At 36.5% G+C, this 19,359-nt stretch overlaps 1 protein-coding gene and 1 long non-coding RNA gene across 6 annotated transcripts in view; one reads left to right on the forward strand and one right to left on the reverse strand.

The window, feature by feature from the left end:
• wb (wing blister) overlaps window positions 1-11,075 on the forward strand; it is a 375,780-nt gene extending 364,705 nt beyond the window's left edge. For all 3 annotated transcript variants that reach the window (XM_070092086.1, XM_070092087.1, XM_070092088.1), the window contains 3 exons: window positions 1,879-2,009; window positions 3,212-3,440; window positions 6,552-11,075. In XM_070092086.1, the coding sequence (XP_069948187.1) occupies window positions 1,879-2,009; window positions 3,212-3,440; window positions 6,552-6,694 (503 nt within the window). In that variant the 3' untranslated portion in view covers window positions 6,695-11,075. The remainder of the gene's footprint in view (window positions 1-1,878; window positions 2,010-3,211; window positions 3,441-6,551) is intronic.
• The window catches only part of LOC128693003 (uncharacterized), a 98,055-nt gene that overhangs the window by 72,356 nt on the left and 6,340 nt on the right, over window positions 1-19,359 (reverse strand). The window contains exon 1 of one of the 3 annotated variants that reach the window (XR_008407660.2): window positions 1,864-2,003. The exons of 1 other annotated variant lie outside the window; for it this stretch is intronic. This is a non-coding gene — a long non-coding RNA (uncharacterized lncRNA). Of the gene's footprint in view, window positions 1-1,863; window positions 2,004-19,359 lie in introns of those variants that run through there. One more of the 3 variants, XR_011392888.1, reaches the window with a different exon arrangement.

The raw sequence follows: 19,359 nt of genomic DNA on the forward strand, positions 1-19,359 counted from the left end.
ACATCATGTTTGGTAGCAGAGCAGGAGATGCGCAAATTAACATTAAGATCGACAACACACTAATTGCCAGACATAATGAGGGCAAATTCCTAGGCTTATACCTCGACAACAACCTGAATTTCAGCACCCATATCCAACACATAACCAAAAAAGTATCCAAAATGGTTGGGATCCTCTCCAAGATACGAAACTACGTGCCGCAAACAGCCCTTCTCACCCTATACCATTCACTTATATATCCATACCTCACCTATGCTATCTGTGCTTGGGGTTCAACTGCAGCAACACACCTAAAGCCAATAATAACCCAACAAAAAGCCACAGTAAGAATAATTACTAAATCCCATCCCTGGCAACACACCCCCCACTCTTCATAGATCTAAACTTACTCCCTGTTCAGTACATCCACACTTATTACTGTGCAATCTACATCTACAGGACCTTAAATTCCAACATTAACCTTGACCTAAAATGCTTTCTTGATAGTTGTGACAGAACCCACAGGCATAACACCAGACACAAACATCTCTATGACATTCCCCGTGTCCAACTAAACCTTTACAAAAATTCAATGTATGTCAAAGGCCCTAAAATCTGGAACACCCTACCTGAAAACTCTAGAACTGCAGACACATTCATCACCTTCAAAACTACCATCAGAAAACATCTGATCTCCCTGATACACCCTGTCAACTAATTACACGAATACCACCTGGTGGTTCACACTTACACTCACTCACCCATTTGACCATAAACAGAAATATCAATCTCAATCTTAAAAAAATGAATCTTAACTAATCATAAGTTGGCCTGTGATACTCCAATACTGAAACTATGTATTGTGCCAAAACAAAAGCATTCACATTGCTAAACTCGCAAACTAGTATTTAGTCGCTTAGCCATAATACCAACTTACCTCATAATTTTGTAATATTTTAAACTTAAGATTTAATCTAAGTCTGCCCGAAATGCCTAGCCATGCTAGGTGTTCTAGTGGTACACTGTAATTATTATTTTACTACATGTAAACCACACAATAACCAAATTCTGTAAGCTCAGCATTGTAATCCTTATAGAGAATAAACTTTTGAATTTGAATTTGAAGTGAATGTTTTCAGATACTTGGGAGTTGACGTGTTGGCGGATGGATTTATGAAGGATGAGGTTAATCATAGAACTGATGAGGGAAAAAAGGTGACTGGTGCATTGAGGTATATGTGGAGACAAAAAATGTTATCTATGGAGGCAAAGAAGGGAATGTATGAAAGTACAGTAGTACCAACACACTTATATGGGTGTGAAGCTTGGGTTGTGAATGCAGCAGAGATGTCCTGTCTAAGGCCAATGTGTGGTGTAAATATTATGCAAAAAATTTGGAGTGTGGAAATTAGGAGAAGGTGTAGAGTTAATAAAAGTATTAGTCAGAGGGCTGAAGAGGGGTTGTTGAGGTAGTTTGGTCATTTAGAGAGAATGGATCAAAGTAGAATGACATGGAGAGTATTTAAATCTGTAGGGGAAGGGGTCGTTCTCGAAAAGGTTGGAAGGAAGGGGTAAAGGAGGTTTTGTGGGTGAAGGGCTTGGACTTCCAGCAGGCGTGCATGAGCATGTTCGATAGGAGTGAATGGAGACGAATGGTATTTGGGACCTGACGATCTGTTGGAGTGTGGAGGAGGAAATCAACTCTAACATACATTACTTAGGTTTAAATACTGGTCAGAGAGCTGATCATAAGTCCGAGCGGTCGTTAAACAGGTGGGTTGTTAAGTGAGGAGTGCCTGTATTTGGCAGAAGCATTATGTACAGAAATTTGCTCAAGCTATATACATTATTTTTTATAAAATGTTGGATTTTACTTTTGCATACCTTCTTCCACTGCAGGTGATGATTTTAATGTTGGTTCCTTGTTGGAATTAAGACTGGAATTCCGGACTTGGGAGTTAAATGGCATTATTCTTAGTGTTGCTGATCCTCAAGGAACATCACTTTCTGTTGAACTTGTTAATGGAGCTGTAAGTATTATCCTTACTAAATTTTAGTTGACCGTAATGTGCTGTACTGTACTCAGATAAGAATGAAATCTGTGATTATTATTGTTAGGGCTAAATTAATAAAAAAAAATGTTTTGTACCTAAGAAAGATTTTTTAGAAGTAACAATGAAAACAGTTATTCACAATTTAAAATTACTCTTGTAGAAAAGTCATTCAGACGTACACAGTACTGTAGTTAAATTTGTAGTAGAGCTGAAATGGGCTATATAATTAGATATGGGAGACTAGGAATTGTACAAGTAGTTATTGAAATCTCCTGTTAAATTCAAGGTAGGGGAAGAGCATCACGAGCGCCTTACATTGTGTACAAGTTAGACCCCCGCCCATAATACTACATGTATACACAGTTTCTCTGGTGATGTAATAGAGAAAACACATTACGTATAGCAATTATTGCCGTAAACTCCTTTACACCCGCCCGGCTACTACATCTCGCAATTATGTTAATTTGTTTTACATGGTATGTAGCATATTTCTTTTAGTTATTATTATTCTTATTGTATCTTCAACACGAGTGAGACATTCTTAGCTACTCCCTTGCAACAATGCAAAATGATGATTTTAATGTATCTGCACACAAGTACAATTCTCAGCTATCGACATACCTTACTCACCGAGTTTAATAATTTCTAACCTTGAACTTAAAGTAAGAGCTTAACGATTCCTCTTTTATCACAACTACCCTTGAATGCTATTGTAACACAGAAAGAGTATACATGTATATATAAAATATGCAGTAACTTTAATTAAACACTTGAAACTTTCCAGACATAATCGGGAGATGTGAAGCTCATGAAAGATGTTAACAAAGTGGACAGGTGGTGCGCAGATGCCACAGTAGCAAAGCACAAGCCACATAAAAGAATTTTTTGGTATAATTCGAAATGTCCATATAGCAGGGCCCTCCTGTACAAGCAAGGAATATCTATTTCACTCTTGAATCCATTCACTAATTTTAAAATGTGTAAAGTATACTGTATAACCATTAGAGATTATAATAAAATAAAGCACTAGTTATTAGTGGCAATTGAAAAAAAAAAGTCTTTACGGATGTAGCTGGGGGCTCTGGCTTTGTTTACTTAATATGCATGAATAAAACATTTCAGAATGTTATTACTCTATAGAGAGAGGCATAATGTACTTGCTGGAATTTTTTTCACAGGTATTGCTAAGTGTGGACATGGGTACTGGCCATCCTTTTAGTGCTAGAGTGGGACTTCGAAATAAATTCAGCTTCTGTGATAACATGTGGCACACTGTAAAAGCCAGTTATATTAAAGACTCTATTTCCTTAAGGGTTGATGATTACCGCGAAGCATATGGCTTTAATGGTTCTGGTAATGATAAAGGAACACTTACTGGTGCTCCATTCTATGTTGGAGGATTACCAGGTAAGTTTATTAAAATAAGTGTTTGAGTTACTTTTTTTCTATACTTTTATATTTTTAATAATAGCTAAGAAGCACTTGTAGAATATCTGTTGTATACAAGAGCTGTACACAGATTATTCTGTATTCTATGTATATTTAACAAGGTGATTTATAGAAAAAATAATTTCATAGCCATCTGATGAAGACAATTAACACTTCACATAAAATGCATTACTGAACTAGTAGGCATGACTTAACAATAGCACATGCTTATTCTACAGAGTAGCAGCAAACTACTAATGTACCAAATTTTGTTTTAGAAAAAGATAATGCTTGTAATAATTTTTTTTTTTACCTCTAAACGTATATATACGTCTTACCACCCCAAACGTATATACGTTTTATTTTTTCTGCCTCCAAATTTGGCACGATTGGCCTGGTCAGCATAGAATGGATCTTAACACTTGGTGTGCACCATATTAAAAAAATCTGGGACCACTTAGTACCTTGTGGGAAGGCCAGTTAGAGTAAACAAGGATTTACTGATGTAATGTCATATTAACACTCCCCTTTTAAGAGGAAAGTGATGTTAACCCCAAGTTTAGGGTCTGTCTATGTCTCACAGGTACACACAAATACAATTATACATAGTGTAAATTACCTAGGATAACCTAAAATATCCGAAGTGCTGTACTATGCTTGTAGATATAATGCATAAGGATACCTGTTGGTTCACAGTGGCTCTCTCTCTCTGAGACAGACGAGCTCATCAAATGTCATCCCTTATCTCGTCACCACCCTTCCACATGCTTGTCACTGACACTTGTCTTACACATTGCTTCAAGGGAACTTCTTTCTTCTATACTCCCGTGTATCCAAAACATTGCTTGGACCTATAAATACTTTGTATATATTCCTAGACAATAGTAAATGACCAAGGCAGGTATAAATGTCCACCTGTTTGTGACATTTGAGTACCTAATATTAGTGTCAGAACAAAGATTGGTTATGAAATGACAAGAACTACAATAAATTGTAATTACCAGAACATGAGAAAAAAAAAAAGTATACATGTATTGGCAACACTTCTGCAAGAGGCAGGACTTAATGTTGCCGTAAGGTGAGTATTAAGTGCCAACTTTGCAGCCTCATATCTCATTAAGTACTGACCCTAATTTTTTTTTATTTTAATCCTATAACACTTAGAAAATTTTTCTTTATTTCAAAGAAAAAAAAATCAAAATATTTGGGGCACTGGGCGAGAGAACATATATATACAGGTCTCCCTCAACATTCGTGAGGGTTAGGGGATCAAGAGCCTCGCGAATGTTGAAAAACCATGAATGTTTGGTGCCCCAATATATTGTAGGGAAATATATTACAATACTGCTTCCTTAACTTGTTGAACCATGAATAATCATAAAATACATGAAAACATCGTAAATTGTACTAAATATATACATGTTATGCTTTAATAACGTATGTTATTAAATACCACTGCGAGTCCCTACTACCCTCCCTCCGACCTCCGCAACTAGCAGCCAGCCCTCCCACCACTCAGTGTGGTGAGTGTTTTGTTCATTATTTGCTATTAAACTACAGAATAAATAATGTAAACCCATTCATGAGTGCATATTGGAATGGCTATTAGGAAAGGTATTAGACGGTGACATCATGTGTTTACTCTTGAACACAGCAAAGCATCGAACATTTCTGCTATTGCTAATAATAACAATAAATACGATATAATTGAAGAAGGAAATTGTACAAAAATACGAGGGAGTGGTTGACACATCGTCAGTGTGACTTTGTTTATGCTGGAGTGAACATTAGTCTCCCTGCTCTTCCAAACATTTCACAATAATTCATTGTGTTTGGTGCTTGTAGATTGAGTGTGACTGGAGTGGTAGAGGCAGTGATTGAGGCAATGGTATTTAATAACATGTACTATTATTATTTATAACATGTATGTTATTAAATACCATTGCCTCAATCACTGCCTCTACCACTCCAGTCACACTCAATCTACAAGCACCAAACACAATGAATTATTGTGAAATGTTTGGAAGAGCAGGGAGACTAATGTTCACTCCAGCATAAACAAAGTCACACTGACGATGTGTCAACCACTCCCTCGTATTTTTGTACAATTTCCTTCTTCAATTATATCATATTTATTATTATTAGCTGTAGCAGAAATGTTTAATTCTTTGCTGTGTTCAAGAGTAAACACATGATGTCACCGTCTAATACCTGTCCGAATAGCCATTCCAATATGCAGTCATGAATGGGTTTACATTATTTATACTGTAGTTTAATAGCAAATAATGAACAAACAAAACACTCACCACACTGAGTGGTGGGAGGGCTGGCTGCCAGTTGCAGGGGTCGGAGGGAGGGTAGTAGGGACTCACAGGTGGCGGGAAACTTAAATATGATTTGGCGGCTGGGAATTTGCGAATCCCGTGAAAGTTGAAAGAGACCTGTATGTTTGGAACGTTTAGGGGTTAAATTGGACTCACTTTCCATTATGTTTTAAGTCTTACTAGGTTTCCACTTTGATTTGGATAGGACAGGCCCTCCCCTAAACAAATCTTGCACCTATGTCTTATCTACGCATCTCAGTAACTTTAAAGCTAGCCACCTTGCCTCGGTGGGCATTAGATATTTTTTTTTTTTAAGTTAAGAACTGTAACTGAGGTAGCTGCATTTTATGTGAAATAAGGTATTACTTGAGTAAGGAATGGACTTCAATTTTTTTTGGCAAATACAGTAGTTGAAATTTGAACAAGGGCAGTTTGTTTTCTGATTATTTCATAAGATACTATCTGGGTATTAATCTCCATGCACAGAACTCATAAGTGAGATATGGATAAATTTGTGAGTAGTACATCTAAGAAAACTCATCCTTCCTGTCCTCTCCCTGATCATTTTTTTTTTTCTCTTCCCTTCTTTATCACTCATTTTGAAATCTATACTTTTCTGATAGTGATACAAATAAGCTTAACAAGGAAATATGTATATAGTTCTGCAGTACTCTTCTAAGTGAAAAATGTATATACAGTATTTAGAATACATTTAGTGAAACCATTCACAATTATAAATATTCTTTAAATTTACCTTCTTTGACAGACACGGCCCTTCAGGGAACCCTTATGTCTCGTGAAAACTTCAAAGGCTGCATCCGCAATATTGTTCTTAACAGTGAACGACGTGATTGGACTGACATGTACAGGTTGCAAAATGTTTTACTCAATGCTTGTCCTGTTCAGTAAATAGTTTTCAGCAGACTTTTTTTTCTAATCACTTAGTTCTCATGATCATCTTCATTTATGTATAAAGATATTAAAGTACAAATTAATTTTGCAATAATTAATGCAAATATAAAGCATACAGTTATGTAAGGAATAGATAAAGGTGGTTTGATTATCAGGACAGCCATTTAAGAAATATGCAATAGACCATGTACAATGCATGATACTGACAAGTTGAGGAAATGACATGTGCAAACATTTAGTCCTGGGATCTTGTTTACTAAGGTCCAAACAAGTAAAGATGGATCAGATAAAGCCAATTGGAAAGTCATCTGATGGCCTTGTTATTTGGTCAAAAATCATGCAGCATCCTGTTTCTTGCTCAGTATTAGAAATTATGATCAATGCAGCTTCTTGACACTTGTCTTTTTAGTTCAATTTCTGTGAACACTATATAGGCCTTATACTGGTTCATCAGGTAACATTCTTTGTTCCTGTGGGTTTAGCAGGCAATGCATTTATGCTTGCTCAATCTGAGGGATAGGTCCTTCTATATATTTAGTATTCCAGTGTCCACAGGAAAATGTGTTGACCCTAGTAGTAGAAACTGAGTAAGAGGTCTTTCATGGACGGGTGGTTCTAGTAGATATGTTATTACTTTTAACAAGTGCTGTCAGCCATGTCACCACATAAGAGTGCTAGGTACATTAATATTATAATAAAAAAAAGTAAGCACTAAACCATAAGGGCCATACAGCGCTAGGTACAATACTTCTTTATAGGCCTTACAGTGAGGTTGGAGGCATGTAAGATGAATGGGAGTCCTTAATCTACAGTCTTGGACAAAAAAAAAAAAGTCTGATGTAAGAGCTTTTCTTCTAAAAAATAATTTAGGATTGGAAATACAAAGGAGAACTTTTAGAAAGAAGCTAATTATTATTATTTTGGTACCTGTCTTGTGAGTAAACACATTAGGTGATCCTTGTCGGTGGGCTCTCTATATACTTTGAAGAGAATCACTGTGCAGAAGACATCAAGGAAGGGAAGTCCATCCTAACTCTAAGCTCTAGAGTAAATTTAATGGTAGCCCAGGTGGTCACAAATATGTAGGGTAGATGAATCATCATCCATATACAGTAACCAAGTTCATGTTGGAAAAGATGAAACAATCTTTCTGTTTTGAGGTTCTGTATAAATTTATTGGGCAACATAATTCAGAGTGCCTATAACTAAGCCAAAGCATTGAGGGAACTCAGCATATCTGAAGAAATTGAAGTTAATGCAGAGGTCAGTCAACTTGCTGAAATCTTGGAGAAACAAGAAATTAATAATATCACAATTGATTTATATATGTCGGTATGCAATGAATTAGCTTAAAAGGAAGCCTTCAATTTGTTTCTGATGTTCACATTAGAGATAGAAATAAAGAAACTTCCTAATAAATGTCAGCATAAGTCATTTCCTCAAGTAACAACTGGGTTACACTCCTAAAAATTAATACTTTGAAAAAATCTGTAAAGTAAAAGGGGACAGTTTGAATAAATAGCTATTTAAATTATTGTACACAAGTCTATATTAATATTAAGGAAAAGGGATCATGCTATAATCTTTGGGGAAAATAAGATGCTGAGGATATCTAACCAGCAAGTTCAAGGCAACAGTTTAAAGTTCAATAAATTTAGAAATAAAGTAGTAATTTAGCATAAAAAGTTGTTGAATGGAACAGTCTGCCAAATATAATCACTGAAGCTAATGCTTTGAACAGTTTTATAAATAACTTAGATAAACAGTGAAAATGGTTGGACTCGAGAACATGCCTATGCTAGGCAGGTCCTTGGACCCAAACGTTATGACTCGTATCTTTGTCCACCTTTTTAAAGCTACCAAATCTGTTATGAATTGGCAGTGCAGTTTATTAACTCTGTTGCCCAGCATTTTCCTATACCCTTTCTAAATTTATCCAACTTTAATTCATTATGAGTAAGAAGGGTTGGCTTTGAGAAAGTCCTGCCTAGCATGGGTTAGTAGGCCTACTACAGTGCTAGTAAGTTGGCTTAAGTAAAAAATATTGCTTAGTAAACACAAACAGTACAAAATTATTTATAATACTCATAATATGAAATCAGATCAAACAATAAGTTTATTCAGGTATACATAAACAGTTACTACATAGAAGCATTGTGTAGAGACCCTAGGATAACCCAAAAAAGTCAGTGACTTATTTCCATTGGGGTCCTTTTTAATACCTTATTATATTATAAAGGAGATATACTAGTAATGAGGTAAAATGAGTTATTTATGTGTGCGTTAGCTAAAAAAAAATAATTCTCCTCCCTTTGTTGCTACATTCATTAGGCACCTTTTGGCTCTTCTTGAACTGGTTCATGCTATGACTGGCTTCGACATGTACAGGCAGTCTGTTCCATTCCTTTATTGCTGTACAATAAATAGGGTTTGAAGCCTGGGTACTACAAAATTGTGTACTCTCCCTCCCTAATGATGAACAAAATATTGAAGTGCATTTGACACACTGTACACTCAAACTCTAGTATTATAATAAAAACTAAGTGCTAAACCACCAGAGAGTCAAACCTTGAAATTTGCAAATTATATAGTGTGTGTATTTAACTTATACAACACTTTTGCTGAAGGGCATCTTACAAATAGACTCACTTATTCAGGTTTCACAAGACCGAGAAAACTTTAGGGTTTGATTTTTTCAAAGCTAAATTAAATTAACTTGACAAATTGTTGGAAAGTAAACCCTCCATGCAACAAGACTAATTGGAAATGATTCTCCAGGTGTCAGTTAAATTGGAATAATGTAAAAAAACAGCAAAACAAAAAAAAAATCACTGTACTCTTCTGTATACCTAAAATAGTACTGGAGACAATTTAGTTATATTGCAATAATAATTGAAATTAAAGGTGATAGAAATGTAATTTACACAGCAGATTTTGCCAATTATTTTAAGTCCATTATATCAAAGGTTTGCTGTAAATTATTTAAACTAGAGAAAAAATCTAATACTGTGCTAGAGTCACCATCTGAAAGTTTTGCATTTCAGAATTCAAGGATATATAATGTTTTAATTATTATTATAATCAAAAAGAAGCACTAAGCCACAAGGGCTATACAGCACAATGTTTTAAGGCCTATCTATATGCCATTATTAATGGCTGAGTTTTGCAGATCTGAGACTTGTACATAGTATTTTGACATTTTCTGCACACTGTTTTCCATGGATCTGTGACTTGATTACACATTACATTTTGGTATACTGTTTAGAAACTAGTGTACATGTCTGTCTGTTAGATGACCCATATGTACTACAACTGATCCAAAAATAGCACAAATTGTCCAAGAATACTATACAGGGTTCTGGACTTCATCTATTCTTTTTTTTTATTGAAATGCAAATACCGTATTGCTAAATTTACCCTCCATTAGCTTCTTGTGGTATGGATATTGATGGAGGTACACTATTGTAAATTGGTGCCTGAAAAACTTAAAGCTGTGGATTCTGCAAGAGTATCACTCTCATCATATTGTAATGCTTAAAAAAAAAAATCATATCCAAAGTGTACTGCAAATATTTTTATATATATAAAATTGCACGATACTATAGCAGAGCTATCTGAAAAAGTACTACTGAGCAGAGATAAGAAAATACATTGAAACAATGGCCAATATATTGAACCTTAAATTGTAAGAGAAGTAAATACAACACAGAAATGGTTTTTGTCTTGTATGGTAATAAGTTGTGTGCCAAAGCTAGAGTTGGAAATTGTCTTAATTAATAACTCAAATAATTTACCTATTTGAAGTTAATTTTCAATGAACTTGAGAGATATTTTCTCTGATATCCAATGGTGCTGTAGATTTAATGAATCTCAAATAAGAATTTAGCTTTAGTATTTTTTTTAAAGCTAGTTTACTACTGTGCTAATTATTCACTTTAATTGTATAGTGTATTTTTTAATCTTTCACAGCACTAACAGGTAATCATTAATTTAATTTTCTCCAGATTTCCATGAATATGATGAAAGTTTATTAAATTAATCTTGAATTCAGTTTCTATCATTGTGTATAAATGGGGTACTTCTTGAAAACAATGTAGTACATACCTGTACTTATCTTTTGTAATTCTGTTGGTAATGAAATTTGAGTGAGGTATATCATGCCTATATAATTACCTTATTATTTTAAATTAATGCTTGTTCTTTAGTGTACACGAGTGTATTATGTTTTTCTAAAGTGGACGTTCCAAGTTTACTGTATGCAGATTATTTTCAATGTATATAATGAGGGTATGAATAGACTAGATGTACTTATGATTGCCTAAGCAACTAGTTCCAACTTTTGAATGATTTTAATTTAAAAATAAAGCTTCTTTTTATATATTGCTTTTTATTTACTAAAGAATTTTATTCAATTTGCATTATACAAAGTTATGGTATTTTCCAGAATGGTTGGTAATATGCCACTGTGGATGCACAATGATGCAAGTGTCCATCTGGCAAAGTTTATATTTAGTTTGGTCTACATCTGGTAGTGGTGATTTAACCTCCCAGAGAAACTGCTGGCAACTCAGCCAGAGCTGGACAGTATTGACATCCAAGAGCCTGCTTATTTTGTTGGATGTGCCACAGACATGTGGCACTTCCTGCCTGACAGAATGATGATACGCAGACTGACTGGTATCAATTACCAACCCCCCCCCCCCCCCCCCCGTCTCAAGTCAATGACGTTCAGTTGAATTCATATTATTCTCAATTTGCTTACTGACAGACTAAGATTGTAATCTACTCCCTCTTTGAAGCACATGACTTTGCCAATTCATCAGTTCTATCGTACATCTGAAGACCAATGCAAGATGGAATTCACAGGTGTACTCTAGACTCCACTATCTACACTCCTACCATACCTGTGTCTGGCTTCTGGCATAAGCATGCCATAACTCATGATTAGATTCAGTTACAATTAAATATTGAATAAATTTTTCCCATAAGAAATAATGTAAATTGGATTAATCTGTTCCAGACCCCCCCAAAAATTATCAATCAGAAAACATTTTAAGTGAAAATATTACTTATTTAAACCTGTATAATATTTGCTTGCATAAAATCATACATGAAAACTATAAAAACAATACAGTGGTACCTCAGGTTACGAACAGCTTAAAACTCGAATAATTTATTTAAGTGCATTTTGGGGGGTCTGAAACAGACTTAATCTAATTTACATTATTTCTTATGGGAACAAATTCGTTCGGTATCAGCACTCAAACAGCCTTCTGGAACGAAAAAAGTTCATATCCCGAGGTACCACTGTACATGAAATAAATTAAAATTAAACTGCACTTTACCTTTACTGAGGAGTGCTGATGGCCTAAGAGGAAGGTGGAAAGATGTTATTGTTTGGAAAGGGTGTCACCTCCTATAAAAACATCGGGTAACTGCTCATTTGGTGTTTTTTCTCTTTTCTGTTTCTGTACAGCAGAACTTTATGATGGAGATTCACTAGAATTTTATTTTTTTCTTTGCTAGAGAAGCTGTCCAATGTTCTCTACTTTTGATGACTCTTGGCTCTTGTGTTTGAGCCCAATGGTAACAGTTCCTTAATTTCTGCAGTGGAAATGTTGCCCTTTCCTCTGAAGAAGAAATTTCATCGACCACTTCTTGCTGCTTCTTGTGCAGGTCTTGTGGTGAGCGCATTCTTGTGATCCTCCACATCAATTTCCAAACCCACAGAAACAATATCATTCACTACAGGCTCTGCCTCAAAGCCTTCAAAATCTCTGACTAACACAGTCTGGCCACAATTTCTTCCAGGCAGAGTTCACTGTCCTGAAAGAAACTTCCCCCAGGCTTTGTCTATCATCCTTAAGCACTGGAGGATATTAAAATGGTTTTTCCAAAATTTCCTATGGGTAAGTTCTGTTTTAGAGGTCACTCCAAAGCACCTTTTAAACAGTGCTTTTGTGTAAAGTTTCTTAAAATTGAAAATTACTTGCTGGTCTATGGGTTGGATAAGACTGGTGTTATGGGGAAAGAATTTCACTGTAATAAAGATGTATTCATCCACCAAATTTTCCTCCAAGCCTGGAAGTGAGCAGGAGCACTGTCCATTACTAGAAGTGCTCTTAATTATGTTTTTTTCCCACAAAGTACTGCTTCACACTTCATGTATCCACTCAGTGAAGAACTGCTTTGTTACCCAAGCTGTAATTACTATTAGCCCTCCACATTACAATGATTTTACTTTTTATCACTTTTTCTTAACCCTTTCAGGGTTGAGAGGCCCTCTCCTAAACTTGTTCTCAGGGTCGAAAATTTTTTGGGAAAAAAAAAAAATTATTTTTATGAAATGATAGAGAATCTTTTCCCGATCACAATGACACCAAAATTATGAAATTTGATGGAAAACTTACGGAATTATGCTCTCGCGAAGTTAGCGGTCTCGCCGATGTTTACGTATCAGCAATTCTGCCCACTTTGAGTACTATTTTTGGCCAATTCCTGTGTACTAGTCGACAAAAATCATATTTATTTCACTAGAACTCCATTTTTTCTATCGAATGAGTACAAGAAACCACCCATTTACCAATTGCAATTATCCAATAAAGTGGTTAGAAATTGGCAATTTTGCCAATTTCACACAAATTTCAGAAGATGCAAATTTCCAAATAGGGTCCAGTATAAACAAGAAAGACATTCCTGGCACTAAAATAACAAGTTCTCTGTTCGTCAGTCACGTCCCAAGACCCCTCTTATATTTCTTCTGCTTAACACTTTGAATTTTTATTCTTATCAAAAAATTGAAGATTTACTGTTATGCTGACTACTGCATTAGTGTAGAAATGGTATAAATAATATCAGTGCACTTGTGAAAGAATATTAGACTCACCAGTTGATGTGTATTGGACGCTTGGCATGATTTGTTTACTTTTGAACTTTGGTAAAAATCGAACATTTCTGCTATTTTGAGCTCAATTTCAAGATACTTTTCATTGTGAAACCACTCAAAATCATCTCAATTTCTGTAATATGTCTTCCATTCTATAAAATGAGACCAGGAAAACTAGAATACAACCATAAATACCATACGAAAATACAGTGCAAAGTCGCTGTTTTAGTCCAAAAACACGGTCAAAGTTTTTTTTCTCATTACGCGCTGTGTGCTGCAGGATTTTTTTTTATACTGCGCACACTGACCACAGACCCATTCTTTCATATGTAGGCCTACCAGCTCTCTCGCTAGATTTGAAGGCGCTAGAATTTAGGCGTACTAATACATCAATAACCCTGGTGCGTAAGCCGTACTAGTACGTCGAAAACCCTGAAAGTGTTAAACACCCTTGGATTTTCAGAGTAGGAGACTACCAACAGTTTAATTTTGCAGTCCCCACTAGCATTACCACACAACGAGTGTGTTAGACTGTATCATGGGCTTGTGTCCTAGTAATGATTTTTCTTGTATGATGTATGTTCTCTTAAGCATTCTTTTCCAAAAGAGGCCAGTTTCATCACAATTAAAAACTTGAGGAATAAATCCCTCATATCTACATAGGCTTTAAATTCCTTAACTTTTCAGCCTTATCTCTGTTAGCACTGGCAGCCTCCCCATGCCTTATTACATTATGAATCCCACTCCTCTTTTTAAGCTTATGAAACCAGCCCCTACTTGCCTTAAATTCATCACTTTCAGCACTGTTTCCTGGGGTGTTTCACCTAAGATCACTATATAACTGCTTTGATTTTTCACAAATTTTTGTTTCAGAAACACTCACCTGCCAATTGTTTTTTGTTAATCCACACTTCATTAATCCAATTCTTCAATTATCTGTGACCTTGTCACAGCAAGAATTTTTACTCCTTTTGCCTCATCAGCCCCTTTTATTGCCTCTTGTTTTTTCAACATGGACGATATGGTGGATTTCGCCATATACTGAGTGGCCAGGTCAAACACACATGTTCAACTTGCCCACTTCACAGCGAGTTCCTTTCTCGCTTTAATTGTTCTCACTGTTTTTATTTTAGGCTTGTTTGGATCACTACCCTTTTTTGGGGCCCAGGATTACTTATTTTCGATTGAAAATATTTAAACACTACAGAATAACAATGAGATACCAAAAAGTTTCATGGAGCTTGTATGAACAATGCTTAACAAATGGAAGCTGATGGGAGACTGAGTGTGTGAAGCTTTGTTTTTTGTCGGACTTCATCCCGATGGACCATTCTGTTTAGGTTGAATATCATGGCAACATCTGAATACAGAGTCAAATGTTTATTGAAAAAGTTGGGCGAATATAGAGTTGTATGAATATAAGGACGTAAAAATATTAAGGTCCCGCTGTATCTGTTTCATGCAGAGGTCCGTTCCAGATTTTAAGATCCACCTGGAGGAGTGCTCACCAGTGCTGAAGAGGGCTGTGCAAGGGTTTGAATGTGCTTGCCTGATCATATTGGCCCCAATGAGAATATTTCTTTCGTGACATGATATCTGATGCTTGGAACATCAAGTTCTTTCTTCATGTTTAGAATTATGGAAGTATGAGGGCATCCTAGGATGACCCTCACTGTTTCATTCTGCAGTTTTTCCAAGCTTCTAGTCTGACACAAAGGCAAGTAGTGGTATAATCAACTAATGATTTTAACATTAACATCATACCTGGGATGAAAACCTTCCACAACTCTAAATGCTCTTAACCTTTCTTTGTATTGGCAACAAAGCCTTATTACAAGTCCAAGTAATGGAACCTCAAAGCCTAGATACCCATATCTGGTTACATATTCTAGCCAAGACCCATCACGCAACTGGATTCTGAGTACTGCTGCTCTCTGTTGAGGATGCCACCTGTTAACTATCTGTTTTCTCAGCAGAGTTAATCAACCCCAAGCCCTGACATGAGGCTAGTACATGGTTAAAGATATTTTAGGTGTTGCAGAACCTGGTGATTTTTATCATTAGCAAAGCTAATCATATAATGATCAGGCTAGCTAGGCACAGCATTTAGTAAAGCATTACAGCATCTCACTTAACGACATACTCGTTTACCGACGACTCAGATTTACGACAGGTTCTGACCAGCATGCATACCTAAATAATGTATATTAGACCTGATTTCCTAAATTCTGTTTATTACAATATACAGTACACTGCTGTATAAATATTTAAAAATATACCAGAAATGTTATAAATGGTGTAAAGGTGACATTAAAACAATGTCAAAGATGGCTGACACAAATCCACTACCATTATACTGTGCTCCTCGTTTAACGACAAATTCGTTTACCGACAGGGTCTTAGGTCACTATCTCCATCATTAAGTGAGGAGAGGCTGTATTAGAATACTGGATAAGGTGGGACCGAGGTCACCCCCTTTTGGGGTTCTTACTGAAGACTCTGTTAAACAGGTAGCCTTTAATCCAGCAAAGCCATCCTACATCCATTCTGGCAAGTTCATTAATGATTACACGACAGTTGGCTATATCAAAAGCAAATTTAAAGTCAAGGAAGGTAGGGTGAGCAAGGTGGTTATGCAATGATGCACACTCCCATGCACAAAACTAAACCACCAAGGATGCAGAAATTGTTTGATTCTGTGCATGAGACAAGTTAGAATCATCCTTTCAAATTTTTTACACAAGCAGTTAGTAAGAAATATTGGGCAAAATGTATTTTGCTGACTGGACTTTGAACGGGAATGATGAGGCTGTTGGTCCATGATTTAGGGAGCTCCCCAGTTACAGTTCATAGTGTAATTCAAGTAAAGGATTACCTGGTGCTCGACACAGAAATCAAAGTATACTGCAAGTATTACCACCCTCCCCAGACAGCATGGATTTGCCCTTAGTGCCACACTGAGCTCAAACTTAGTGAAAGGGATGTCACAGTCCTTGCTGGGCATAAAACAAATCACTCTCTCCCTCACATCACATTTGTCCTTTAATTTTGACTCTATGGTACCGGGAAGACAGTCATAGCTAGATATAGCAGCTGAAAGATTTGGTATACAGTTTTTCATTACAATACATTAGTACAGCATGTCTTGGATTATTATAATCATGGGGAAATGCTAAATACATAGGGGTCTTATAGCACCTGGGAATAGGAAGCAACCAGGTTTAAACAAGGTGTTGAGTAGCTCCAATTTCTTGGAACAAGAGACTTTCAACACAAGAAGACTGGAACTTTGCAATGAAGGCAAAGAAATTCTGGTGATCAAATATACCCCACAAAGAGGGAGGGCATAACCTTTCACTAAAGTTATCTATAGTCCTGAAGAACTGTTGCTATTGTTTATGTACTAATTTGCTACCTCTGCAATTGCAAGAATGGTTCAATAACACCAAATAATGACAAAACATGGTGGGTATTTGAACATCGTTCTTTGCAACTAATCACTTATCTCTCCGACTTTCCATTGATGTGTCCCTTCAAGGGAGAGGCTGTTATTATGTCAGTAAAGAATTCTTACTTCAAGGAAATGGAGTTATATTACCTTCTCTGGATCAAGACCCCTGCAGGTTTAGTGTTGCCCCATGAATATAATAATATATGTAGGTAGACTAGTGTCCCCTGCATGTCCCATAACCCTAGCCCTCTGTACCTCAATGCATGCACGAGGTATAGTAGTTGAATCCCAAAGTTCCTCAAGTGATGAAACACCAACTAAATTCCCTCGAGATCTAGAAGTTTTAGCTCAACCCTCTCAGAGGATCAAGGATCTGAAGTTCAACAACTTGAAGAGATTCTGGAGCTTAGATCAACATTTAAGAAGTCTAGCACCTGTAGTTTAACTCCTTGAAAAGGCCCAAGAATTGTAAATTCACTTCCTTCCTGTACTTGTCCTGCAGCCTTTATTGTCTTCCTAAAACATACAAGCCCAATATTCCTCTTCACCCATCACTTCCAGCATTGGAAGTGAATGACAAAACCACAAGAGCTTCTGCCACTTCCCTGTAAAGACACCCAACTATTCATCCTCGAAAATGAACTCTACTTATTAATATAATATCTTTATTTACTACAAATGATCAAACTAAATGCAAATTATGTGATCAGGCATATGGTCACCGTCTTGAACACTATGTGCTTAATTGTCCACTTATTGAGGAATACAGAGACAGACAGTAAAATAACCTATGTGACATATCAAGATATCTTATTAATGAAAATAAGATACCAGATATACTAAGCAAATTTCCTAAATTTGCTTGTAACATAAGTGAACTGTAGATATGTATATATAAACCCATATGTACACCTGGTAACCCTTTTGGGGCCTAGTTCCTAGGCCTTTTGTCCATCCATATGCTCTTGCGCTACCGTCCACAGGATGGATATGGGGTTCACAATAAACTAGCCACTTCAGTGGCAAAATCTAAATCTACAAGTACATACACATGGTATACAGACCTAGCTGACATAATGACATACTACTACATAGAAAGCCGCTTGTTATGCAGAGCATTTCAGGCAAATTAGGTCAGTTTTGTCCCAGGATGTGACCCACACCAGTCAACTAACTCCCAGGTACCCATTTTACTGATGGGTGAACATAGACAACCAGTGGAAAGAAATGCGCCCAATGTTTCTACCCTAGCTGGGGATCAAACCTAGACCCTCACTATGTGAAACGAGAGCTTCAGCCACCATTAGAAAATGTACTTTACTGCTAACCAAGAGTAGCTGGCTGCTTTTCTTTCTCTCAGACTTCAACTAGTTATTTACATCTTTCTTTCCCATTTCTGCCCCCTTCCATCGTCCTTCCCTCCCTGCCTTGTCATTACTTTTATGACCCCCCCCCCCCAAAAAAAAAAAACAGTTAAGCTTACTCAATACCTCAAAAGTTTTACAAACCACAAGCCCGTCACACCTCAAGCATTCGGGAGATTTATTGGGTTTGACCCTGAGGAAACACGAGATGGAGTTTTAAGAAGAACAACACTATCAAGAACACCAGAATGAAGACACCAGCTACAAATCACTCGCTATATCAATAGCTGCTACACCACACAATTATAAAAAGCCCTGCTGTGCCACCGTCACGAGGCATACATTTGCAGGACTGCAATCATCCCTCGCCAGCCATAGGAATGGAATCGCAACAGCCCCCAACTTGGCTATCACCAATCGTCCTCAGGGAGTCAAACACGGGTTATCATCTGATAAAGACCTGTGCCAGGCATAGCATTACGGGCTGGCTTAAAATTAACTTAAGATTAATTAAGCAATGATGAAGTCAGTGATAGAACATTAATGTATACAGATTAATAAAGCACAAGTGAGTATTACAAAGACAGGTCATATGAAGGATTCTGTTAATGTTTTAGATTCACATTTATGTGATATAATTGTGAGAAACATTTAAGATATACACTATCATGATCTTATGGACTAGGAATTCCAACGGGTTATCATTCTAACTAAAGTGGTCTGAGATGGTTAATTGTTGTTGAGCCCCATGCACAAATTCCATAGGTGAGATAGGGGTAAATAAGAGAGTGATATAGGGCCAGGAGGGCTCAACATCGTCGAAGAGAAGCACACCAGCAGAAAGTGTTTAGAAGCAGCTCTAATTATGACTACAGACACTATTCCTCGGAGAAGAGGGGCTGTCAGTTTTGCCTTGCCTCTCACCCACATTATACTAAAGAAAACGAAAATAACATCAAGA

This window comes from Cherax quadricarinatus, chromosome 38 (assembly GCF_038502225.1).
Source record: "Cherax quadricarinatus isolate ZL_2023a chromosome 38, ASM3850222v1, whole genome shotgun sequence".
In the NCBI taxonomy this organism is placed as follows: domain Eukaryota; kingdom Metazoa; phylum Arthropoda; class Malacostraca; order Decapoda; family Parastacidae; genus Cherax; species Cherax quadricarinatus.